Source organism: Danio rerio, chromosome 19 (assembly GCF_049306965.1).
Source record: "Danio rerio strain Tuebingen ecotype United States chromosome 19, GRCz12tu, whole genome shotgun sequence".
Lineage (NCBI taxonomy): Eukaryota > Metazoa > Chordata > Actinopteri > Cypriniformes > Danionidae > Danio > Danio rerio.
In genome coordinates, this window is record NC_133194.1 from 1,715,043 (window position 1) to 1,741,905 (window position 26,863).

General features: G+C 30.8%; 1 protein-coding gene and 1 long non-coding RNA gene across 12 annotated transcripts; both read left to right on the forward strand.

The window, feature by feature from the left end:
* On the forward strand, positions 1-2,290 carry LOC137488457 (uncharacterized). Of its 2 annotated transcripts, none has more exons than XR_012394782.1 (7): positions 1-79; positions 352-389; positions 691-718; positions 877-936; positions 1,249-1,365; positions 1,471-1,574; positions 2,153-2,290. It is a non-coding gene; the product is annotated as an uncharacterized lncRNA (long non-coding RNA). The 2 variants fall into 2 exon arrangements; XR_011007491.2 differs by having other exon boundaries at positions 883-936.
* A 1,258-nt stretch (positions 2,291-3,548) lies between these two features.
* dgat1a (diacylglycerol O-acyltransferase 1a) lies at positions 3,549-26,829 on the forward strand. 10 transcript variants are annotated; one of them, XR_012394477.1, is made up of 18 exons: positions 3,549-3,876; positions 8,524-8,611; positions 12,196-12,236; positions 15,512-15,597; positions 15,700-15,752; positions 17,160-17,265; positions 17,795-17,923; positions 18,365-18,439; positions 19,129-19,232; positions 19,322-19,360; positions 20,550-20,591; positions 21,078-21,122; positions 22,924-23,036; positions 23,135-23,200; positions 23,275-23,362; positions 23,455-23,517; positions 25,498-26,133; positions 26,550-26,829. XR_012394477.1 is itself a non-coding variant. In NM_199730.1 (17 exons), exons 1-17 carry the CDS (start codon positions 3,677-3,679, stop codon positions 25,657-25,659), a joined length of 1,500 nt encoding a protein of 499 aa, NP_956024.1. In that variant the 5' UTR covers positions 3,615-3,676; the 3' UTR covers positions 25,660-26,829. The 10 variants fall into 10 exon arrangements, 2 of the variants coding, with proteins under 2 accessions (XP_073786679.1, NP_956024.1); XR_012394478.1 differs by having other exon boundaries at positions 26,565-26,829; XR_012394480.1 differs by having other exon boundaries at positions 26,576-26,829.
* Positions 26,830-26,863: the final 34 nt, after the last annotated feature.

The window sequence follows — 26,863 nt, forward strand, 5'->3', positions numbered from 1 at the left end:
GACTCGACTCGACCGCAAACAAGCGCCATCACCACAGACAACGCCTGCCTCGTCTCTTCACCAAACGAATTCATCCTCGGTAAGTGTTAAAATATGACTTTTGTCCGTTAAATGAGTGTTGTATGTGTATTTCTGTATAGTGCATGTCATTTAACAGGAATTTACCGAGTACTTTAGTTGTACTCGCACGTACAGGGTTTAAGCGCGCCTTTTTTAAAACAAGAAATTAACGACGCCAGATGGTGATTGCAGTGTTTTCTGAGGTATTAGCATAACGTTAACGTTAGTTCCTGATAAAAGAAAGGGAATTTTCTTTAATTAACTTCTTGTTAACTGCTTTTTCTGTTTCAGTACAAGACTGAAGTAAAGGTGAAATGACTAAAGTTAAGGTAAGCTCTGACCTTCACTTAAGTTAACGTTACGGGTAGACACCATCATGTACGTTAATTTTGTTCACTGTAACGTTAACGTTAAGTTATTTAAATAAACTAAACTCATTATGAAACAAGTCTTAACTGTTTTATTAAATGAAGCTTATAATACAATTCAGTTGTATTCTTTTAAACTAACACTAACACAGTACATATTGTATATTTCTCACTGGTGTTAATGCAGTGCTAACATTTACTAATGAGAACTAATTGTATATTGTCACTAACTGTACGTTAGATTTTGTTTTTTGGTGTTCAGGTGTACCTGATAATAGCTGAAGTGTGAGGTGAGTGTAAATTCTGAGCACACAAATATAGCCTAAATTCATTATCACGATCTAAACCTATATATATATATATATAGAGAGAGAGAGAGAGAGAGAGTATGTGTGTGCGTGTGTTAGGTTGAGTCTTATTCTACTCTTATATTCATATTTTTTTGCAGCCGCAGCCATTGATGTTGAAACACTGATGCTACCAATCAACCCTTGCTTGATTATTAAAGGTAATGTTGATGCCTTCCTCATTTTTATTAGATTTTTAAATGTCAGGTTTTTCACAGATTTGTTGTGAGCAGTTTCTTGTACAAACTCTTTTTCTTCTTCCAGAAGTTCCACCAGTACCTCCAGTAGTAGTAAATATTAGACAAAGATTTTTTTTAAACTATAGTTTTTATTTTTATTAGCAATTTTACTGGGCATGTGTGTTTGTTTGCTTGGTTTTTAATAGGCAGAGCATGGAATGTCAACTTTGTTTCTACAAACAAATTTAATTATTCACAAACACCTCTAATTTAGTCCTTCTTTCCCCCTTTTAGTCTTATTCTTTGGAGGGTCGAGTGGTCATGGGACCTCACCTGGATTTCACAACTGACTTTGGATCTGGTCTGAAACTGAAGTATGCTGAAGATGCCTTTTGCACTCTGGAATTTAAGGTAATGTCTACAATAAATATTGTAACTGAGGGCTTGTTTTGGGGGGTTAAACAAGGAATGTAAAGGAGCACAAGTCATGACTCCCCTTGTCCCCTTGTTATAAAGGGCCGTGTTGCAGACACAATTTGTTTGTCTGTGCTGGAGACCAGAGGGGAAGCTGTCTTTAAAAGGATGGGGCTCTTATACCATATGTGAAGTTACCTATTCAGGTGAGTGGATTACATGCAAGTCATTGCAAATGCATAAATAGTGGGACATTTTTACTGGGCAGCACAAATGAAGTGAAACTCAAAACATGTGGAAGAATATTTGGAATATTTGCAAAAAACTTGATTGAAATGAATACAACACAAGTGCTATATCACTTCAATCAAGTTTTTTTTGCAAAATTTTCCTAATATTTAAATCTTGAAAAATTAGCTTGATGCAAGAAACATCCTGCTAGTAGTCAAGAGCAAGTACTGTGATGCATGTGTTTACTTTGCAATAAGTGTGAACCCAGCATTAGATTATAGTCTGTAAACAGAAGATGTAAATCAAATCAACTGTTTTAAAATGCTCTGCCTAGGTCATTCAAATCACTATTTGTTGTTGGACTGTTCTTGATTGTGTGTTTGTGATGGAAATGCTTTTCAGATGTTTTTGTTTAAATAATTGCAGTTTGACTGAGTTACAGTATTGTCTGCATGTTCAAACTGAGCTAACAGTAATTTTGCTCTGTAGTGCAGCAGTAGTGTCCCAGTAGTGTTGTATGAAGCTAACTGTTTGTCTGCCCTTTTGCTTATAGGTGCTTTTTGGGCACCAGTTTGGAGATGGAAGACAGACGAAGTCAAAGAAGCAGAGAAGACACATCAACCAGCAAGTGTGTAAAATTATCAGGAAAATGATTGACCTTGAATAGACGACTGCCTAATTTAGCAAGAAGTTTTGTCTCTCTCTCTCTCTCTCTCTCTCTCTCTCATGTGTGTTTATATATATATATATATATATATATATATATATATATATATATATATATATATATATATATATATATAATGAGAGAGAGAGAGAGCGCGCACTCTGAAGCACTGCTTTTTATATGTATGCTACATATGATGTCAGATTTTTTTATTAATATGTTCTTATAGTATTTTTTGAGGCTTCACCTTCACCTTTTGAAAGTTTTCTGAAATGTTTACACAGATGTCATTAAGCTGTTAAATAAATCTGTAAAATGTATGTGTTTGTTTTTATTTTGATTTTAGAGTCTTCTCAGATCACCCAAAAATGAAGATTCTGTCGTCATTTACGCATCCTCAGGTTGTTTGGACACAAAGAGGAATATTTGATATTTTTATTCCTGTGTTTAACAAAAAAAATCATTTTTAACAGAGCTGGAACAACCTGAGGGTGAGTAAATCAAGATAGAATTTTCATTTTTGTGTGACCTAAAATTGCTTTGAAATTTTACAGCACCAAACTGTTAAATTACAGTAATCCGGGATATAACTTTAACTTCACAGTTAAATCAGGTATTTAAACCGCAACCTACTGCTAAATCACAGTAATCGTTTTGCAAATTCACAGTAAAATATAGTTAATTCTACAAGATAATACTGTGAAATCACAGTAACAGGCTTTATTATCTACTGTAAAGTTACAATATATGGTTGGAATTTCACAATAATTTAATGTGACAAAACCACAGTAAATTACTGTGAACTACCTCACAATAATTTACTGTGAATTTACATACAGTAATTTACTGTGAAAGTAATGCAATTATTAGCCAGTAATTTACTGTGAATTTAAGGTCAAATTTTTTACAGTGTAGAAGAACTATTAAGTTTTAAGTTTAACTCAAGAATTGTGATGTTTCAGCTCATTTTAAATAAGTAGTTGGTACAACATTTGAGTCAATTTTGTTAATGCGTTTGACATTTTCCCTTCATTATCTAGAGAATGACAATGAAAGCCAGAATAAATGTTTGATAATCTTTGTTTAACTAAAACATTTTGAAGATATCTTCACACTGTGTCACCAGTGGATCATACAGTACATTATTATCCCATGAGGGAGAATACGTTTTACGACATCCATTATACTGCAAGTACTGACAAATACTGTATGTGGCTGTAAACACAGTGCAATCAGAGCTTTTTATGATTGAGTAAATTGTGTCATGGTGCATCAGGGTGTCATTGCGCAACGTCTGCGCAGCGCGGAGGGCTTGAAGCGCGGCGTCCTTTTCCATGATAGCGAATACCGGCTATATGGAAACAGCATGAGAGAAAACATGTGTCCTTTTGTGTCATTATAATCGCAAACATGGGCGACAGAAACGAGAAGGGCTCGGCGAAGCACCGGCGGAGGACTACGATCTCCGGAGAGGCGGCGGTGACTCAAGCCAAACGCGGCGGCGCAGCAGAGACGCTGAGCGGGCAGGTGAAGGAGAAAGAGCCGCAGAAACACGAGAATGCAGCCGGTAGACAGAAGAACCACAGCGATGCTGGAGAGGACACATTCAGGTACAGCCAATGTCTTTATCAAGTCCTAGCACACATATCTGTCTGTCAATCTATAGATGGCAACAGAGATGCTTGTACAATATAAGACACATGGTGTTAGGCAATGTGAATATGAATAGCTGAAGGCCTGTGCATGCAGAGTACATTCATTTTTGTCCTCATATAAGGATTTACAGAAACTGTTTAAATATTTACAGCTTATTCACAATTTAAAATGTCTGAATGTCATAAATCTCAAAGTGCATTTGGTTTAAAAGACATGCATAAATACAAAAATGTTGACAGAAAAGTTGTAAATTATATTATATTATATTATATTATATTATATTATATTATAATATATTATATTATATTATATTATATTATATTATAATATATTATATTATATTATATTATATTATATTATAATATATTATATTATATTATATTATATTATATTATATTATAATATATTATATTATATTTATTATATTATATTATATTATATTATATTATATTATATTGTATTACATTATATTATATAATATTTTATTATATTATGTTGTATTACATTATATTATATTATATTATATTATATTATATTATATTATATTACATTATATTATATTATATTTTATTATATTATGTTGTATTACATTATATTGTATTATATTATATTATATTATATTATATTATATTATATTATATTATATCATATTATATTATATTATATTTATTATATTATATTGTATTACATTATATTATATTTTTAATATTATATATTGTGTTATATTATATTATATTTATTATATTATATTGTATTATATTATATTGTATTGTATTACATTATATTATATTATATTATATTATATTTTTAATATTATATATTATATTTATTATATTATATTGTATTATATTATATTATATTATATTATATTTTATTATATTATATTTTTAATATTATATATTGTATTATATTATATTATATTATATTATATTATATTATATTATATTATAATTTATTATATTATATTATATTGTATTGTATTGTATTATATTAGATTATATTATATTACAATATATTATCTTTATATTATGGTTTAATTCTGTTTTGCTGTTTAGATATTTTTCATTATGTAATTAATTTGGAATCTGTATTAAATTACTCCCATGTAAAAAAAAAAATACTATAGTGTTTTTTAGTTAATACGTTTTTTTAATTTAGTGTTTTTTTAATCATACTATAGTAAAGTGTATTAGGCTATATTACGCTAGGCTATATTACAAAGTGTATTAGGTATATATGATAATATTTACATTATTAACGAATGCTTCAGCATACTGTGATAAATACTGTAGTATACTTTCGTTTTTACTGCAGAAAACTGTGATGTAATATATGTTGTAGAATACTACAGTATCATTTGTTTAAATTATTGTGGTTGTTGTGCTACCATAGCACCACTATAGAATCACCACAACAAATTAATTCAAGTATTTTACTATAGTGTTGTTAAAAAAACATAGTAATTAGTAATATAAATTACTATAATCTTTTTTTTCATGAGAGCTGATAGCTGCATAAATAAATTAATTTATATTTATAGGTATTTAAATTAATTAATTAATTAATTAAAGAAATAATTAAAATAATTAATTAATTTATTTATTTATAAATTTTATTTATTTATTTATTTATTAATATATAAATAAATTAATTAATTCCCGGCTGGGTCAGTTAGCATTTCTGTGTGGAGTTTGCATGTTCTCCCCATGTTGGCGTGGGTTTCCTCCGGTTACCCCAGCAGTCTAAACCTATGCGGTGTATGGGAATTGATGACTACATTGGCCGTAGTGTATGAGTGTGTAAATAAGTGTGTATGGGTGTTTCCCAGTATTGGGTTGCAGCTGCAGCTGGAAGGGCATCCGCTGTTTAAAACATATGTTGGATAAGTTGGCGGTTCATTCCGCTGTGGCGACCCTCGATGAATAAAGGGACTAAGCCAAAGGAAAATGAATGGAATTTCTTTCAAACTCTCTGCCATGTTGGAAATAGCATTAGGAAATTAATATGGGGTCAGTTTAGACACACGTTGTGCATTAGAGGTATAGCAACATTCTTCAAAATATCTTCTTTTGTGTTAAGCAGAAGAAAAAAACTCATAATGGTTTAAAACAGGAGAATAAACAAGGGCATTTTAAATTTTGTGGGAACTATCCCTTTAATTTATTGCAAAGAAAAAGAGCAAACAAAGTCAGTCGGGTTACTATAGACTCATGTAGTGCAGTAAATAACATGAACAGTTTTTCTTTGTTCACTTTTGTTAGTAGAAAATATTTGCTCACTTTATTTTATGGTGCAATTCTCGCTTTTAGCAAGCTATTAACTGACTTTTAGCTCAAACTCCTAATTTGTGTTTAATAGTATTTGTTAAGATTGTAGTAAGGTTTAGGTATTGGTTATGACTAGGGATGCAGAATTAACAGATAATATTTTAATAATAGGCAGGTAATAAGCCACTATTTAACAGTGACAATTGGTATTTAAACTAAAGTGTTTCCAAAATGTTTATTTACATTTTTTAATTAAATATTAAAAAAAGGAAAAATATATTAGTTATTAATAAATGTCAAAATTAAGGTTGTTAATAGATGTTAAACCTTATGATGAATGCTTAATTGATAACAGACTGAGATTAGAGTTTAGAGAATGGAGTTTATTGGATGTTGACTTTTAGCCTAAATGCTCCAGATTTGAGTTGAAGCAGATCTTCTGAGGTGAAGGTGTGAAGGTCGAGCCTCTCCTCATAGTGAGCTGCTGTCAGAAATCACTGATTAATGATAAGATCAGAATCATTCTGTAATAACCGTTATCAGCCACTCCTTCAGCTCTTTTTCTGAAGACACAAACGGTTGCTCAAACCCATTTCATCACCCATTTCAACATCGGCCAGTCCTCAGAGTTTTAGAAACTCACTTGTGAATGTCTGAATGTCATTGCGTCAGATTGCAACATTCAAATCTAGTGTAAATGCACTGGAATGCAGCATCTTTTCTCATAATGCTTTCTCTTTAAAGTAAATTACTCTTGATTGATATGTTATGCTTTGTAGTCAGTGCATTCGCAGCGTCTTAATACATTTTAGGCATTTTAGTTTGAAGCCTTTATTAGCAGTTATGTAAAAATACTATAGTAAATGCTGCAGTGATTTTAAATCATCATAGTAATAATTGTATTATAGTACATTATTGTAGCCTAATTACAACCCATTGTTAATGAGCAGTCCAGCATATACTGTAGTTGTAACTGTTAGATAAACTGTAATAAATACTGTAGTTTACTTTATGTTTTTACTGCAGTAAACTGTGGTGTATTGTAGTAGGTGTAGCAAACTACAGTATTTGGGCATTTTATTATATTGATATAGTTGTTGTTGTTACCATGGCAACTATAGAATCACCTCAACAGATTAATTAAACTAATTTACTATAGTTGTTGTGTTACCATAGCAACTATAGAATCACCACAACAGATTAATTCAGATGCTTTATTATTGTCGTTGTGTTACCATAGCAACTACAGAATCACCACAACAGGTTAATTCAAACACTTTACTATAGTTTTTGTTTTGCCATAGCAACTATAGAATCACAACGACCGATTAAGTAAAATACTTTACTATTGTTATGTTACATTAGAAACTATAGAATCATGACAACCGATTAATTAAAATACTTTACTATAGTTGTTGTGTTACCATAGCTACTATAGAATCACGATGACCAATTAATTAAAATACTTTACTATAGTTAATGTTACCATAGTAACTGTGGAATCACTACAACAGATTAATTCAATTACTTTACTATAGTTGTTGTGTTAGCATAGCAACTATAGAATCATGATGATCAATTAATTAAAATACTTTACTATAGTTGTTGTGTTACCATAGCTTTTATAGAATCACGATGACCAATTAATTAAAATACTTTACTATAGTTAATGTTACCATAGTAACTGTGGAATCACTACAACAGATTAATTCAATTACTTTACTATAGTTGTTGTGTTAGCATAGCAACTATAGAATCATGATGATCAATTAATTAAAATACTTTACTATAGTTGTTGTGTTACCATAGCTACTATAGAATCATGACGATCAATTAATTAAAATACTTTACTATAGTTGTTGTGTTACCATAGCTACTATAGAATCATGACGATCAATTAATTAAAATACTTTACTAAGGTTGTTGTGTTACTATAGCAACTATAGAATCATGACGACCAATTAAATAAAATACTTCACTATAGTTGTTGTGTTACCATAGCTTTTATAGAATCACGATGACGAATTAATTAAAATACTTTACTATAGTTATTGTTACCATAGCAACTTTAGAATTACTACAACAGATTAATTCAATTACTTTACTACAGGTGTTGTTACCATAGCAACTGTATAATCACTAACAAAAGATTAATTTAAATACTTTCCTATAGTTGTTGTGTTACCATAGCAACTATAAAATTAAACCGTTAATAATTAAATTGTTTAAAAACTCTATTTACTATAAATTACTATAGGATCTGGTTTCTTGTGGGCTTCTGTGTCTATATGTTCACTTTTCATCAGTTTCACAGATTTTTGTGTGTGTTTTTAGCTGTCACAAGCTGCAGGAGTCACTGCTCAGTTCGGCCAGTGGTTTTAGCAACTACAGAGGAATCCTCAACTGGTGTGTGGTCATGCTGGTGAGTGCGTATGCAAATTCATGTTCACAAAACTGCACCATAATCGTAGGTCATGCAAGTTGTGCATTTCATTCTATGTCTTCTGGAGTCAATACGCGAATATAGAATTTAACAGGCTCTTTTTTAGGGTTAGCAGTAATAGAGAAGCAACTTTAGCTAATACATGTCCATAATTTAGAGATTAAAATAATGTTATTTTTACAGTAAAATATGGCGGCAAAAATGCGATGTGCTTAAATTAAATTAAATTAAATTAAATTAAATTAAATTAAATTAAATTAAATTAAATTAAATTAAATTAAATTAAAATTCATTTTATTTGTTTAATTTTTTTATCCAACATATTTTATATGTTTATGTCATATTAATATTTCTTGTCAGCTTTATTTTAGCTTGCAGTTTTATTTAATTGTTTTTGTTTGTTTTTTTAGTTTTCTAAATGAATCATTTCATTTGAATGGATGATTCGATTCGATGATTCAATAGTTAACACAGGCACTAGTCTCCACCTACTGGCGATTTCAATGTTATATTTATTTATCCACAAAAATGTATTATTTATTATCCAAAACATTAACTTTGGAATCGAAAGAGAAATGAGAAATACATTTTATTTAAAAAAAGTATTATACTTAAATTTTATTTAATTTAATTTTATTTAATAATTTTATTTTATTAAAAAAATTTGTTTCATTTGTTTCATTTTTAAAAAATTGTATCCAACATATTTTGTATGTTTATGTCATATCAATGTTTCATGTCAGCGTTATATTAGCTTGCAGTTTTATTTTTATAGTTTTAGTTTTTTTTTAGGGTTTGCAGTAATAGGGAAGCAATATTAGATTATACATTTATCATAGAGTACAGTGTTATATTTGTATTAAAAATGTATTTAAACTTTATGGAATCAATTCGAATAGTTAGAACCGTAATGAAAGAAATGAGAAATAGATTTTTTAATCCCTAATCCCTGAATCAGGCATTTAGAAAGAATCCTTTGAATGAATGAATGAACTGATGAATCACTCATTAATATGACACTTGTATTATGTTTATTTACCAATGACAGTCCTAAAACAGCACAAAAACACACTCAGAAAATATTGAACTATTGATATCACAAAAATGTCTACTGCATGCTTTTCGTCAGCATCACCCTCACCTAGTTTGCAGAATGGCTGTGAGTGCAGTTTTGTCCTGGACTCAGTGTATTGTGAGATCAGTCTATATTTAGATTCTGTGTGTGTGTGTTTGTGTGTATACCTGAACATCATAAACTCTGACACACTGCTGTCCTGCAGCCTCCACCAGTTTATTTCCGTCTGCTTGAGTCTCTCCACCTGTTTGTCCTCAGATGAGCTTCTGAAGTCTAGAAGGAAAGCTGGAATAAGCAGCACTGAAAAATCTAACTTTAAAGGTCCTGTGCAGGGATTGGAAATGTGCCTTTTTATTCGATATCATAAAGAGAGGGACATAGAGCTCCTCCCCTTTAAAAAAAAAAACAGCCAATAGCATTTTGTTTTATCACCGTTTTACCAGTGAGTTTTGATTGAACTGAAGCATATTAAATGTGAAGAATCTTGAAGGCGGCAGGGCATGTTAGTAGAGAGCATTTGATTAGTCAGAAGATTTGATGAGAACCTAAAGGAGGAGATGTAAATAAAATATTTGATCCATTTACGCAGAGACGACCAATTACAAGCTTTAGATGTTGATATTATATTTTATTATCATTACATTATGTCATATTTTATATGTTTTTGTCATATTAATATTGAATGTCAGCCTTATTTTAATTGCTGAAAAACAACTATTTTATCATTTAAGCTTAAACATTAATGTTCAATTTTTTTCATTTTAATATATTTTTTTAAAATCCAAAGTGACTTTTAATAGTTTTATTTTATTTTATATTATATTATTTTATTTTATTTTATTTTATTTTTTAATATTTTATTTTATTTTTTATTTATTTTTTATTTAATTTTATTTAATTTTACTTTATTTTTTTATTTAATTTATTTTATTTTATTTTATTTTATTTATTTTATTTTATTTTATTTTATTTTATTTTATTTTATTTTATTTTATTTTATTTTATTTTATTTTATTTTATTTTATTTTATTTTATTTTATTTTATTTTATTTTATTTTATCCCAAAGCCGCTGTTACAAACTGTATAAAACTGACAGAAGTTAATGAAGTGTGTGGTTAATCTTTGTCCTCAAGCAAACTGGAGTGTGTCCCTGAGTGACCTTTGACCCACTAACAGTGCCTGCGCCTTATTTTATTTTATTTTATTTTATTTTATTTTATTTTATTTTATTTTATTTTATTTTATTTTATTTTATTTTATTTTATTTTTACATTATTTTATTTTATTTATTTATTTATTTATTTTTACATTTATTTTCATTTCATTTATTTATTTTATTTTATTTATTTTTTATCCCAAAGCTGTAGCCACAAACTGTATAAAACCGACTGTAGTTTATGAAGTGTGTGATTGATCTTTGTCCTCAAGCGAACTGGAGTGTGTCCTGAAGTGACCTTTGACCCACTAACAGCGTCTGCGTCTCTACAAATACACTGTTATTAAACCGAGGACGATCAACAGAAGTGATGCAGTGTCAGTCAGAACACAAACTGTCCTTCAGCAGTATAATCGACAGTCAAACACTGGCAGGGATTTGCTTTGGAAATGTCAGACGTCCTCTAAAAATAAACATGTATTTCAGCCTGAGAGAAAACCAGCCGCGTCTTCAAAGCCTGGAAAGCAAATGAGAAATCAGCATTAATCCGCTTTCCGTATCCTCGCTCTCTGTGGATTTGGCTTTTAACAGTACCTCGCTTTCTCCGACCGTATTCCCACTGAGTGTCCGAAAGTGCTTTGAATCTATTAATGAGAATTATTAAAGTCAAGCAGAAAAGCGGCTGTTTTTGAGAGATTTCGGCTGGAGGAAATATGAAACAGAAATCAGAAACTACAGAGATAATCGTAAGGCAACTTGCTGCAGAGGTTTTTAAGTTGACTCAACTTAAACTGAGTCAAGTGCAGTACTTGTGTTAAAAAGGGTCCTATTATACTCCCTTTTACACTAGATGTAAGTCCCTGAGGTCTCCAACATGTGTTTGTGTGTGTGTGTGTGTGTGTGTGTCTCCAGGTCAAAGGTCAGCTGTGCTTATGATCACTCTGTATCTCGGCATGTTTATAAGGTTCTGCTGTAGACTTTGAGCTCTAGTAGACACACAACAACAAAAACACCTTTATCACACACACACACGCGCACACACACACACACACACACACAATCACTGCAGAGAGCTCTGGCCGTTGAATTCTGGGGCGACATAGTGGCTCAATGGTTAGCACTGTGACCTCACAGCAAGAAGGTCGCTGGTTCAAGTCTTGGCTGTATTTACAAGTTTGTTCATATGCTGTGATTTGTATTATTATTAATTACATATTTAATATTTATTAATACTATGTTCATTATATTTATTAATATATTACTGATTATTTATAAATATATGTATTATTTTTGAACGTATGGATGAAAGTGTTTTATTTGTGTGTTTGCAGGTTTTGTCTAACGCACGGCTCGTGCTGGAGAACCTTATAAAGTCAGTATCTGATCAACAAAAGCTGTTGTGTGTGTGTGTGCGTGCGTGTATGCGTACGTGTTTGTGTGTGTTGCTGTGATTCTCCTGCTCTGAGCAGAAGCTGATAATGACAGCAATGCAGTAGATCAAAGCTGCTTCTCTTATTAAGGTCAAGGTCAAGGTCAAGGTAAAATTTATTGTCTCCCGTAGGAGAAATTTGTTTTAGAAAAAAAGGTTCTGCTGTACATCGACACCAACAAGACAACATGTAACATACATACACATTAAAATCTAATCCTAAAATACCTCCTAATATAAATATGATTCCATAAAATCAGTAATTTTAATAAAATTTTTATAAAAAAAAATAAAATAAAATAAAATAATTAAAGTACCATATGCCCCACTGCCCTCTGTTGTGCAAACCAATCCTGTTATCTTAGTCTTTGACCATCCTTCCTTGCTTGCTCGTTAATCAACTTAATTGAAAAAGGAACAAAAGAATGTTTAAATCTATTATGCTTGCACAACGGGACCCTATATCTTCTGCCAGAATTCATCAGCTCATATTCCACAGACAGCACATGTGAAGAATCAGATAAAATCTTGTTGGCTTGTTGGATTGTGCACAACTCAAAGATGTCTTTTAGTGAACCAAGTGTCTTAATTCCCATGATTTTTCCTGCCACTCTCATCAGGTTATTTACTTGGGTTTTCATTTTTACTGTCAGATTCCCAAACCAAACAATAATCCCATATCTTAAAATAGACTCTATTGTTGCTTTATAAAAAGTCATCATTATGCTGCTACTCACTCCAAATAATCTTAGTCTGCGTAAAAAGTGTAATCGCTGATGAATTCTTGCACAAAGACTTGACACCTGAGAGTGCCAATTAAGTTCACTATCAATGTTCACTCCTAAATATTTATATGAATCAACCTGCTTAATGTCTTTATCATAAACCACAATAGAGCTCCTATCACTTACTGACCTGGGGTCTATGATGACCTCCTCCGTTTTCTTAACATTAATTTCCAAATTGTGGTCATCACACCAGCAGACAAACCATTCTACAGCCGCTCTGTATTCCATGATGCTGGCATCTTTTGTGAAAAGGTGCAATAGTACAGTGTCATCGGAAAATTTAAGAATATATTGGTTTGTCTGCTGCCTAACGCAGTCGTTTGTATAGAGGGTGAACAGAAAGGGTGAACTTACGCACCCTTGTGGCGCCCCTGTACTACTTGTTGCTACATCAGATAACCCTGAATTAAATTTTACCTGCTGGGTCCTGTCTGTTAAAAAAGAATAAAACCATTTAATAACAAAAGGGTTCACTTGCATTTTTACCAGCTTTTCCAAAAGTTTATGTGGTTGAATTGAATTAAATGCTGAACTAAAATCGATAAAAAGTAACCTAGCATAAGCAACTGGGCTCTCTAGATGTTTTAAAACAAGATGTGTTAATGTGGAAATTGCATCAGTAGTGCCACGGTTACTTTTGTATGCAAATTGATACTGGTCTAAGTACGGCTCAACTTCCTTGCGCAATTCTTTTATTATAATCTTCTCAAATGATTTCATGACATTTACATTTACATATTAACACACACTTTTATCCTGAGAATATAATGATCAACAAACACTGATGCTCAAACTCCTGCAGCGTCATCATTACATTATATATTTATAAATATTTATTTAATTAATAAAAATAAATATTTTAATACATTTTATATTTTTATAATTTGTGTTATTAAAAATAAAATAAAATGAAAAAATTATATATATATTTTTATAAATATATGATATAAAAATTATTTTAAAAAGTTTTTATTAATTATTTAATATTTTTTTTTTTATATAAATTTTTTTCAATAAATTTTATATGATATACTTGTACATATTTCTTTAAATATTTGAATAAATGTTTATTTATTTTTAATAGATTTTATATTTTTATAATTTGTGTTAAAATATATATAGAGGATTATAAAAATATTACATTTATGTTTTATAAATATAAAATATTTATACAAATACAATATACAATTTATTGAAAATACATATATATTTTTCAATAAACTGTATTTTATATATTTGTACAAATATCTAAGATTTATCAAAAATATTTATTTATTTTTAATAGATTTTAAACTTTTATAACTTGGGTTAAAATATATATGGAATTATACAAATTTTAAATGTATTTTTTATATTTATTAAATATTTTTATAAATATGTAATATAAAATTTATTGAAAACTATTTTTATTTACAATTATTCATTAAACTATTTTATTTATTGTACAATTTTATAATGTTGACCAAAAATTTTACAATATATATTTTATAATTATATAATATATTTTAATAATTTGTGTTAAAAACATATAGAGATGATTATGAAAAAATAACATTTATTTATTATAAATATTAAATATTTTTTACAAATAAATAATACACAATTTATTAAAAATATAAAAAATAATTTAAAAATATTTTTTCAATAAATTTCACATTTATACACACACACACACACACACACACACACACACACATATATATATATATATATATATATATATATATATATATATATATGATATATATATATAGATAGATAGATAGATAGATAGATAGATAGATAGATAGATAGATAGATAGATAGATAGATAGATAGATAGATAGATAGATAGATAGATAGATAGATAGATAGATAGATAGATAGATAGATAGATAGATAGATCATAGAAGAGAGAAATATTTCTTAAAATATTTAAATAAATGTTTATTTATTTGTAATAAATTTGATACTTTTATAATTTGTGTTAAAATATACATTGAGGTTTATAAAAAATAATAAATAAATTTTTATAAATAATAAATATTTGTACAAATATATAATACATGATTTATTGAACATATTTTTTCAACAAATTATCCATTTTAAATTATATATTTAGAAATATTACTTTAATTATTGAAATATATATATATTTTTTGTTTTTAATACCTTTAATATTTTTATAATTTGTGTTAGAAATATATATTGTGGGTTATAAAAATATTGCATTCATTTTAAAAGATAAAAATACATAATTGTGCCTTGATTTGCAGAATACAGGACAAACATTGGACACAATACAAACAATTATTCAATATACTCTCATTAGCAACATTAGAAATCAGGCTGCAATTTTTAATGACAGTAAAACATGGAATATATGTGATAACAATAGTGTTTTCTGTCATTTATGAATGTGTTTTTCCTGGTTTATGGTTGTGTTTTCAGATATGGCGTTTTGGTGGACCCCATCCAGATCATCTCTCTGTTCGTGAAGGACCCCTGCAGCTGGCCGGCTCTGTGCCTGATCATCGGTGCGATTAATATTCATAACATCATGATAATCATACAATCACATTTTCATATTCCGCACACGCTCTGTTCAGTAAAGCGTGTCTGATCTGTTTGCTTTCCAGTCACTAACGTCTTCATAATGGCGGCTCTGTACACCGAGAGAAAGCTGTCTGTGGTGAGTTGCATGCTGGGATTGAACCTTGAGATTGCAGATATTACTGAATTACCATTAATACTGAACATTATTACATCTCACAAACAGAATTAACAGAGAAAATTATATATACATATTTTTTTTCTTTTTTTATATAACAATTAAGCACATTTAACATCTGAATCAATCATAATCATGTCTGTTATGCAGATCATATTTAATTGAAGCACTAAAATAACACAATAAAACTTTAATAATTTAATTAATAATTCAGAAAGGAAACTATCCATATATTGAGGTACATAATTGGAATTCAAATAAAGAGACCACTTTAAAGTTTTCAGTGTCTCCCCAGTTATGAATAATAATCACATATATTTTTATTTATTTTTTTGTGTAAACTATTGATGACATTTCTTCTTATATTAAAACAATAATGTATGATTTAAAGTTTTGTTTTTTTTTTTTGCATGAAATAACATAAAGGTGCCATGTTTTAGACAAGTTATCAATATTTGGAGGAAAACCCCTAATGTTCAATCACAACACATTAAAGCATAATAATAATAATTCTTCTTCCCATTATTATTATTATATTTTTTCGTTATTTTAATTTTTTTTATTTATAAATAATAATAAAAATTATAATAATAATAAATGTATTTTTTAGAGATTTTGATTATTTTATGTAATTTAGTTTTATTTCAATTCTTTTTTATTTCTTTTTTATTTTATTTATTTATTTTATTTTTTACTTATATTTATTTATTTTATTCTTTATTTTTTATATTTTTTAATTTAATTTAATTTTCATTTTTATATTTTATTTTATTTTAATTTATATTTTTTTATTATTTTATTTTATATTTTATATAATATTTTAATTTAATTTAACTTAGTTTTTTTCTTTTTTTATTTAGTTAATTAATTAATTTTTTAATTGTTTCTTTTATTTTTATTTATTTAATTTTATTTTGTTTATATATGTATTTTTTATCTTTTTACATATTTTTATTATTTTATTCAACTTAGTTTTATTTCAATTCTATTTTATTAAATTTTTTATTTAATTTTATTTTTAATTGTATTTTATTTTAATTTGTATTTTATTTGATCTATTTTATTCTATTTTTACTTTTATTTTATTCTTTATTTTTATTTTATGTTTTATTTTATTATTATTTTATTTTATTAAATTCTATTTTCATTTTTATATTTTATTTTATTTTTAATTATTATTTTATGTTATTATTTTATATAAAATTTTAATTTAATTTAACTTACTTATTTTTTGTCTTTTATTTATTTAATAAATTAATTAATTAATTAATTTATCGTTTATTTTATTTTTACTTATTTAAATAAAATTTTTTTTTTTTTTTGTATTATTTAGTGCTGATTCATTTGTATGGCCTTTTCTCATTTCAGGGCACCATCTCTGAGAGAACCGGATCTTTCCTTCACTGCATCAATCTGTCTGCACTGTTGTTTGTGCCGGCAGGAACGGTGCTAAGCCTGAGCTCCGTCACACCAGGTGAAAATAACACCTTTACCCAGAGTGCACTTTCACCTTTTCAGAAAACATCACATCTTGTTTTAAATGTACTAAATAGAAGGGAAGTATGCAATGTCACACACAGCCAATCTGTTGTGGTAATTCTATAATTCCTACGGTAACACAACAACTATAGTAATTAATCTGTTGTGGTGATTATATTGTTGCTATGGTAACACAACAACTATAGTAATTAATCTGTTGTGGTGATTATATTGTTGCTATGGTAACACAACAACTATAGTAATTAATCTGTTGTGGTGATTATATTGTTTCTATGGTAACTCAACAACTATAGTAATTAATCTGTTGAGGGTAATTCTATAGTTGCTATGGTAACATCTATAGTAAATGATCTGTTGTGATGATTCTATTGTTGCTATGGTAACACAACCCCTATAGAAATTCATCTGTTGTGGTGATTCTATAGTATTCCATAGCTAAATCTTGTGTAAATTGTGAAGTTTTGCTGTGTGTGTGTGTGTGTGTGTGTGTGTGTGTGTTTCAGTGGGCGGTGTGATGGCACTGAGTATCTGCACTGTTCTCTTCCTCAAGCTTTACTCGTACACAGATGTTAATAAGTGGTGCCGAGAACAGAGACAAGCCAAAGCTCGAACCCTGTCTCGCTCTCACTCCTGTGAGTACAAACTTCACATCATAATAATATTCCCCTGAAAATTTACTGTGTAAAAGAGTACTATACAATAAAAAACGCTATGTAGATTATTTATTTATAGTATATTTATGGACACGGTGGCTCAGTGGTTACCACTGTCACCTCACAGCAGGAAGGTCGCTGGTGCGAGTCCCGGCTGGGTCAATTGTAGAGTTTGCATGTTCTCCCCGTGTTGGCATGGGTTATAGGGGAATTGATGAGCTAAATTGTCTGTAGTGCATAAGTGTGAATGTGTATATGGGTGTTTCCCAGTGCTGGGTTGCAGCTGGAAGGGCATCCACTGTGTAAAACATATGCTGGAATAGTTGGCGGTTCATTCCACTGTGGCGACCCCTGATGAAGAAAGCCGAAGGAAAATAAATGAATATTGTGAGTGTGTTAATGTGTAACTTTCTCCTGCAGGTCCGTCCGTGCACAAAGCAAATGGCACAGCGGGATACACACACGTGACGTATCCGGGAAACCTCACACACAGAGGTCAGTCATTAGACATAATATGTAAGATATTTATGCATTAAAGGGGACCTATTATGCAGAAATCACTTTAATAAGGGGTTTAAACACAGGTTTGTGTCAGCAGTGTGTCAATATCGCCAGCTTCTAATGGTAAACATGTATTAATTCCATTGTTTATAATCAGACTTGATTAAACAGTGTGCAGAAACACTTTGATTGACATTCTCCCTTTGTATGATGTCATCAGAGGGGGAAAGCCCCGCCCACTAGTGACCATCTCTCCCTCATTAGCATATGAAGTTAGTCTTGTTTTTGAATCTGCCACTATGCTAAGACGCAAGCACTTGTAGCTCCGCCTTCTTTTCAAAAGAGCACAATCTCATTTGCATTTAAAGCGACAGTCACCAAAACGACAGAATTAGGATCAAAGTCTAAAAGGGTCAGTTTCAGAGAGTTAGAAAACGTTATCTGTGTGCTATTACTTGTGTGGTATCAGAGCCGCATTTTACATCTTGTAAAAATCGGCATAATAGGTGCCCTTTAAAATCTGATATATATATATATATATATATATATATATATATATATATATATATATATATATATATATATATATATATATATATATATATATTCGTTTTCTTCATAAAAATTGCATTAATAACAAGTTTAATTATTATTTGTTTAATTTACTTCATCATTTTTTGCAGACATTTATTATTTTGCTTTTGCACCGACTCTGTGTTACGAGCTGAATTTTCCGCGCTCACCACGAATACGCAAACGTTTCCTACTGCGGCGACTGCTGGAGATGGTGAGAAATCCGCAGAATCAAACCTGAGATTAATGTTTGCCCTTTCTTTGATTTTCATACAAAGTCTAATCTGTATTTGTTTCCTGCAGCTGTTTCTAATGCAACTGATGGTCGGATTAATACAGCAGGTATGCAAGAAAACGAACCCAGGCTCATTATTGATACGTACCCCTGTATACATTTCTGGAGAGCGTGAAATAAGTCACAGGAGGTGCGTTTATTTTTTTTTTTTTGCAGTTTTTGTTTTTGTGAGTCCACCAGAGGCCGCTGTGTACGCTTTTTCAGATTTCAAATTTCTCTCGCGAGTGCCATTCACGCCTGCTGTTCTCACATAAATCCACCAGAGGCCGCTATCAACTGACTGACTGACTGATCCCCCAACCCACCCACTTTCTCAAACCCAATCAATAGTGTTTTCAAAAGCCATCCAGAACAAGAAAAGCCCTCTCAGCCGCCTGATTTTTACCACATTTTCAGGTCTTACCACGTTTTCACCCTGTTATTTACTCGCTTATTTTATTTTTTTAATTTTGTTGTTGTCTTCCCTGCTCTCTGAAACTGTTCTTCTCTGGACTTGAACCCAATCATTGCGGTCAACTCCTCTCTACGTCTCAAGTCTGCCAACGTACATGGTGAGCCACTGGACAAACAGGTAACAGTAGAAAAGCCGTCAATACGGAGGTAAGCGGTCAGCTGGTAGCACGAAAAGAAACTGAAGCCGTCGTCGGTGTTATACCGTCCCGCAGCGTACGTTTCAAAGACAAAATGCAGCCATACCTCTGGCTACATAATTCGCGCTCTTCAGAAATGTATACAGGGGTACGTTTTCACAATGAGCCTGTGCTGCAGAAAACATTATTAGTCCTCTTATGAAATTTGTATTATTATTTTTTTTTTCAAGTACTGTTAAACAGAGTATTTCCTACATTAAATATATATATATCTTTCTGTAAAAAGCGTTATTTCTTTATAATAAACAGCATGATCAATATTATTTAGAAATAATGTTTAAAATGAACAGTTTGGAGCACCTGAAGGAAACCCACATGAACACGGGGAGAACATGTAAACTCCACACAGAAATGCCAACTGACCCAGCCAGGGCTCAAACCAGCGACCTTCTTGCTGTGAGGCGATTGTGCTACCCACTGCGCCACCGTACTGCCTTCGGAAAATGTTCCATTAATTAAAAATAATTTTCACAATTTCATCAATAGTTTGTTTTTCAGCTTTAATAGTTTAAATTAGTTTAAAAATATGATGTGTTTATATATAAAGCATGAGGTTTTAATAAGACTTTATTTTTCTCTTTGTTAGTGGATGGTTCCGACGATTCAGAACTCTATGAAACCCTTTCAGGTATGATTTCAGTTTGATGTTTTTACCCTGAATAAAGTTACAATGCTAAAAAATAATCATTATTTACACCATATTATTATTTATTTAATAATACATTTACTTGATGTGTAACAGTTTATAGAAACTTAAAAATAAAATATAAAAAGACAAAAACAAATATAAAAGACAAAAAGAGTTTGCATGTGTGTTTGATGTATTTTTTATTCATATATTTATTCATTATTTTCATTTAATATATTTTATGATTCATACTTTATAATGTGATTCTATAATATAACGAAAATATTTAAGATAAAAACTGACCTAAAATGAGCAAAAACATGTAAGAACTAAATGAAGATCAGTCCACCGCTGAGGACCAGAGAAAGTAAAAGTTCTGGAAATAAACCTGACAGATGTTTTTGTGTCTATAATGTGTTTAAATGTATGGATTTAATGTTTTGATATGCAGAAATGCTTCATTTGCATGTATTTGTCTCTGAACAGGACATGGATTTCTCCAGAATGGTGGAGCGGATGCTGAAACTCGCTGTAAGTGTCACGAAGAGATGCTGCGGTTGTCATGGATGCTGTTGCTAGGGCTTTTGCAGGTGCTGTTGCTATGCTTACGGTTGCTGCTTTCACTCTGGCACCTGTGTGAAATTCAGGCTGTTGTCAACATTTGTTTGAAGTCTGATTGTAAACGGCTTTGTTGTTTTTAGCCAATCAGGTGAAAACATCACACACAAAAATACTCTCACTAATATTACAGCTGAATTATGTCGTTTAGAAACATTATAGTGTGCGATGAATAAAAACTAATTTATTTATTTTCTCTATATGCAAATTAATTATGTTTTTTAACATAACCTCTCTCTCCAAAATGACTTGCTGTTCTTTCAAACTGCTTATTTATGTGTTCGGACATTTTTTAAACGGTTTTTCTCAACCCATCTGTTGACGTCAATTCAACTAACGTTTTAAAAACAACCATGTTTAATAGCGGAAATCATGCAGAAAACTACATTACCCATGATGCTCCACCGAACATTCCACCAATCAGAGTTGCAGTGAGCAAAGTGCGGCAAATATTTAGCCCCGCCCACTCTTTTGAAGTATTTCAAATAAAATTGCAAATGAGATTGACTAATTGATTGATTGACTGATTGAATGACCGACTGATTGATTAATTGATTGATTGACTGATGGATTGATTGATTGATTGATTGACTGATGGATTGATTGATTGATTGATTGATTGATTGATTGATTGATTGATTGATTGGTTGATTGATTGACTGACTAATTGGTAGATTGATTGATTTACTTATCGATTCACTAACTGATTGATTGATTGACTAACTGATTGATTAACTGATCGATTTATTGACAGACTGATTGGTTGACAGATTAAGTAAGTGATTGATTGATTAATTGACTGATTTAATGACTGGCTGACTGACTGATTGATTGACTGATTGGTTGATTGATTTACTGATTGATTCACTAACTAACTAATTGATTGATTGATTGATTGACTGATTGACTAATCGATTTATTGACAGACTGATTGGTTGACAGATTAAGTAAGTGATTGATTAATTAATTGACTGATTTAATGACTGGCTGACTGACTGATTGATTGACTGATTGGTTGATTGATTTACTGATTGATTCACTAACTAACTAATTGATTGATTGATTGATTGACTGATTGACTAATCGATTTATTGACAGACTGATTGGTTGCCAAATTGATTAAGTGATTGATTGATTAATTGACTGATTGAATGATTGATTGACTGACTGAATGACTGTTTGATTGATTGATTGACAGCTTGATGCACTAATTAATTGATTGATTGACTGATCAATTTATTTGCTGACTGATTAGTTGACAGATTTGATTAATTAGGTGATTGACTGATTGATTAATTAATTGGTTAAATGACTGATTGATTGACAAATCAATTTATTGATTGATTGATTCACTAACTGATTGATTGATCGATTGATTGACTGATTGATTGATCGATCGTCTGATTGAATGCTTGACTGATTGACTAACTGATTGATTGACTAACTGATTAATTAATTCACTGACTGATTGATCGATTGACTGACTGAATAAAACATGAATAAAAAAACAATCTGCTCAAAAAGTGGGCGGGGTCTAACGCACTCCATACAAAAATATGAACGCAGAATGCCACGATTGACCAATCAGAATGAAGCAGCTTGAGCTTTGCACGCTGACGGCTGTCGTTGCTATGGTCACGTCATGTCTGTGGCCCCTCCTCCTCTGAATGTCTAATGGCACAAGCCCCGCCCCTTTCTCCCTGTCCCTCTGCAGGTGCCCAATCACTTTATCTGGCTCATCTTTTTCTATTGGTATTTCCACTCCTCTATGAACTTCGTAGCAGAGATCATGCAGTTCGGGGACCGCGAGTTTTACCGCGACTGGTGGTGAGTTTACCATCATTCAGAGCTTTCAAACAAGCAAACCATGATGACTAATGTGTCATTTTGTGTGTTTAATAAATTAATATTCATTAATTTTGCAGGAACTCTGAAACGATTCCTTATTTCTGGTCAAACTGGAACATTCCTGTTCACAAGTGGTGCCTACGGTGAGACGGTCATCCTAAAACACCTGTTATTCTGACTGAAATGGAAAGCTTGACTGATTTCTGATGTTTTTCAGACACTTTTATAAGCCCATGTTGATGCGAGGAGCAAATCGATTAGCAGCTCAGATCGCCGTCTTCTTCCTCTCCGCTTTTTTCCACGAGGTTTCACTTCTCTCATCTACTTCATCATTACACTTTATGATTATTTTCCCGTGTTTAATAGTGCTGATGGGGTTTGATGTTGTTCTGTTCAGTATTTAGTGAGTGTTCCTCTCAAGATGTTTCGGCTCTGGGCGTTTCTGGGTATGATGCTGCAGGTCAGTCATTTTAATCATCAATAATTGCTAATAAACATCAGATAGAAATGACATCATTTCACATTTACATGGAAAAAGAATAAATAATAAGGTATTGCTGACCTTTTCACTTCCGACTTACTTTTTTTGCAGCTGTGATTTGACATCTCACAATTATCTTGTTCATTTCATAGTATTTTTCTGTATTTTAATATTCACAATTTTCTATTTATAATTATTTCAGTTACAGCTTATCGGTGCAAAAGAATGAAATTGTGAGATTGAAATTCAGATTATGGAAAAATAAAGTTACAGTTCTGAAAAAAATCAACCTGAATTAAGAGATTTCAACTTTTTATGTTCAAATTTCTAAGTTTGTATGTCAGAATTTTACTACTATATAAAGAAAGAACATAAATAAAAACATTATATATAATGAATATTTTATATAATAATTATTACAAATGACTTTTGAAAATTGAAAATTTCTCAGTGAATATAGGCAGTGAATTTTGGTGCATTTGAACAAAACAGATTTATTAAACAGATATATTTATTAAAATAATATTTTTGTCTCCAAACTTATTTAGAAATTGAAAGAAAATACAATTAAATTCAAGCTTAATATTGCAAAAATTAAGTACAACTTATAGAAATTCAACTAAGTTGTTCATTTTTTTTGCTTCTCTTCATTTTTCCTCTTTTGTAAATTTGTTTTTATATATTTTGCTATAACATATAAATGTGGCTGTACTAGTTTTTGAAGCGTTATCATTAGTTATTTTCTTAGATAAGCTCCAGATTTGGCTAAAGTACTGACTAATATAATCTATATGCACACATATATTATTGTAGAGCTTTATATTAAAAATATGAACTTAAAAGATGAAGTTGTGAGGGGTGTACTTATGCTGAGCGCTATATATATATATATATATATATATATATATTTATATATATATATATATATATATATATATATATATATATATATATATATATATGCTACTATATATATATATTTTTTTTTGACTTTGTATTTGATGTATAACATAAAATATAACTATTTAAATTACATTTTAATCATTTAAATTTATTAGCCAAATTGCAAACTTAAATATCAGATTTGCTATAGAAATTTAAAATATTGCGATAGTAAGCTAAAAAAAAAATTTCTCACAATTCCATTTCAATTGTAAGTTTCTTTGTTGCAAAACTAAAAAAAAACAAGCTTAAAAATCTGACTTACAAACTAAGGAAATTAAAACTGTAAAATAATAAGTTGCTATCACACACATATATATATTATAATTTTGCAATTACAATTGTGTTTTTGCCTGACGAGGTGGCGCAGTGGTTAGCACTGTCACCTCAAAGCAAGAAGGTCACTAGATCAAGCCCCGGCTGGGTCAGTTGGCATTTCTGTGTGGAGTTTGCATGTTCTCCCCATGTTGGTGTGGGTTTTCCTTTGGGTGCTCCGGTTTCCCCCACAGTCCAAACACATGCACTATAAGGGAATTGGGTTAGCTAAATTGTCCGTAGTGCATGATTGTGAATGACAAGGTATGGGTGTTTCCCATTGATGGGTTGCAGCTGGAAGGGCATCCGCTGCGTAAAACATGTGCTGGATAAGTTGGCAGTTCATTCCGCTGTGGCGACCCCAGATTAATAAAGGGACTAAGCTAAAAAGGAATTGTGATTTTGTACTTGATGTACAACACAAGCAGCTGCAATTTAAATGCTGAAATATTCAAAATTAACTAAATTTAATGGAGAATGACTAGAAATAAAGTCAAAATTGTAAGACAGTCTTTATATTGCAATGCAGATATTTTTAGTTCACCTTTTTGTCTCACAATTTTAGTAGTTTTGTGTATTTTTTATTCTATTTGAAATATTCTGAGGCAAAAACTAAAATTTGCACAGACAAAAACTTAAAACTGTCCCGAATAAAAGTTGTGATAATCGTGTATTTTTTGCATATCTGAAAATCTCTTCCAGGTCCCGCTGGCCATTTTGGTTGGCCGATACCTGAGGGGTAACTATGGCAACGCCGCCGTGTGGATGTCTCTGATCATCGGCCAGCCAATCGCAGTGCTCATGTACGTCCACGACTACTACGTGTTGCATTATGGCAGCGCGTCTGAGGCCGCAGCGCCGTGACGCAGCCGCTTCCGCAATAATGTTGAATGTAAAGAAACAATGCGTCTATTTTCAGGAGGGAGATTTCAGATTTTTATCTAAATGACTGATTATTATTGATAAAGGCACTTGGAAGGTGAGCAGACGTGTTTTTAAATCCCACGCAAACACTGCCGAGCCAAAGCAGCACGTCATCGCGAACACTGAATCATCCGTGCGTGTCATTTATATTCATGTGATGTTTTTACTTCAGATTTGTGCTTTTGGTGGTGTGTTTGATTCAATCTGTGAGTTTCTGGCACTTTATTGAAGACTGCATGACATTTGTCAGCCTCTAGAAGAATGTAACATGCTTTTTTTACTCGATTTTAGTATTTGCTGTTCATTTTGATTAGGAAAATGTACAAATGAGACTTATAAACATTTATATATCTGTGAAAATGATAAAGCCAAAAAGATTAATTACTTGCAATATTATTTAAATGTGATTTTATGGTGTATATACACTCACCGGCCACTTTATTAGGTACACCTGTCTAACTGCTCGTTAATCAGCCAATCACATGGCAGCAACTCAATGTATTTAGGCATGTAGACAAGGTCAAGACGATCTCAATGTGAGCATCAGAATGAGGAAGAAAGGGGATTTAAGTGACTTTGAACTTGGCATGGTTGTTGGTGCCAGACGGGCTGCTCTGAGTATTTCAGAAACTGCTGATCTACTGGGATTTTCACACACAAGCATCTCTAGGGTTTACAGAGAATTCTCCGACTGCAGCAACTGCGTGATGCTATCATGTCAATATGGAGCAAAATCTCTGGGGAATATTTCCAGTAGCTTGTTGAATCTCTGCCATGAAGGATTCAGACAGTTCTGAAGGCACAAAGACGTCCAACCGGGCACTAGTAAGGTGTACCTAATAAAGTGGCCGGTGAGTGTTCATCATTACAGCTGTTTATTTGTACGTTTTTAAGCCTTTATATCAGTCTTTTCACTGTATTGGATCTGGATAACATGTCTAGATTGATGTTTATCACAGCAGCGGGAGGTAAACTCGCTTGATTTCATTGCAAATGCAATAAGAAAATGCCATTTTTAAATGCGTTTCTACAAAACCAGATTAAACTAAACAACCAGCAGAATCTATTCCAGTTTGTACCCGCTCATGTCGAATAAACTTTTTAAAACAGCTTGTGTATGAAATGTGATGTTCATAATAATCAG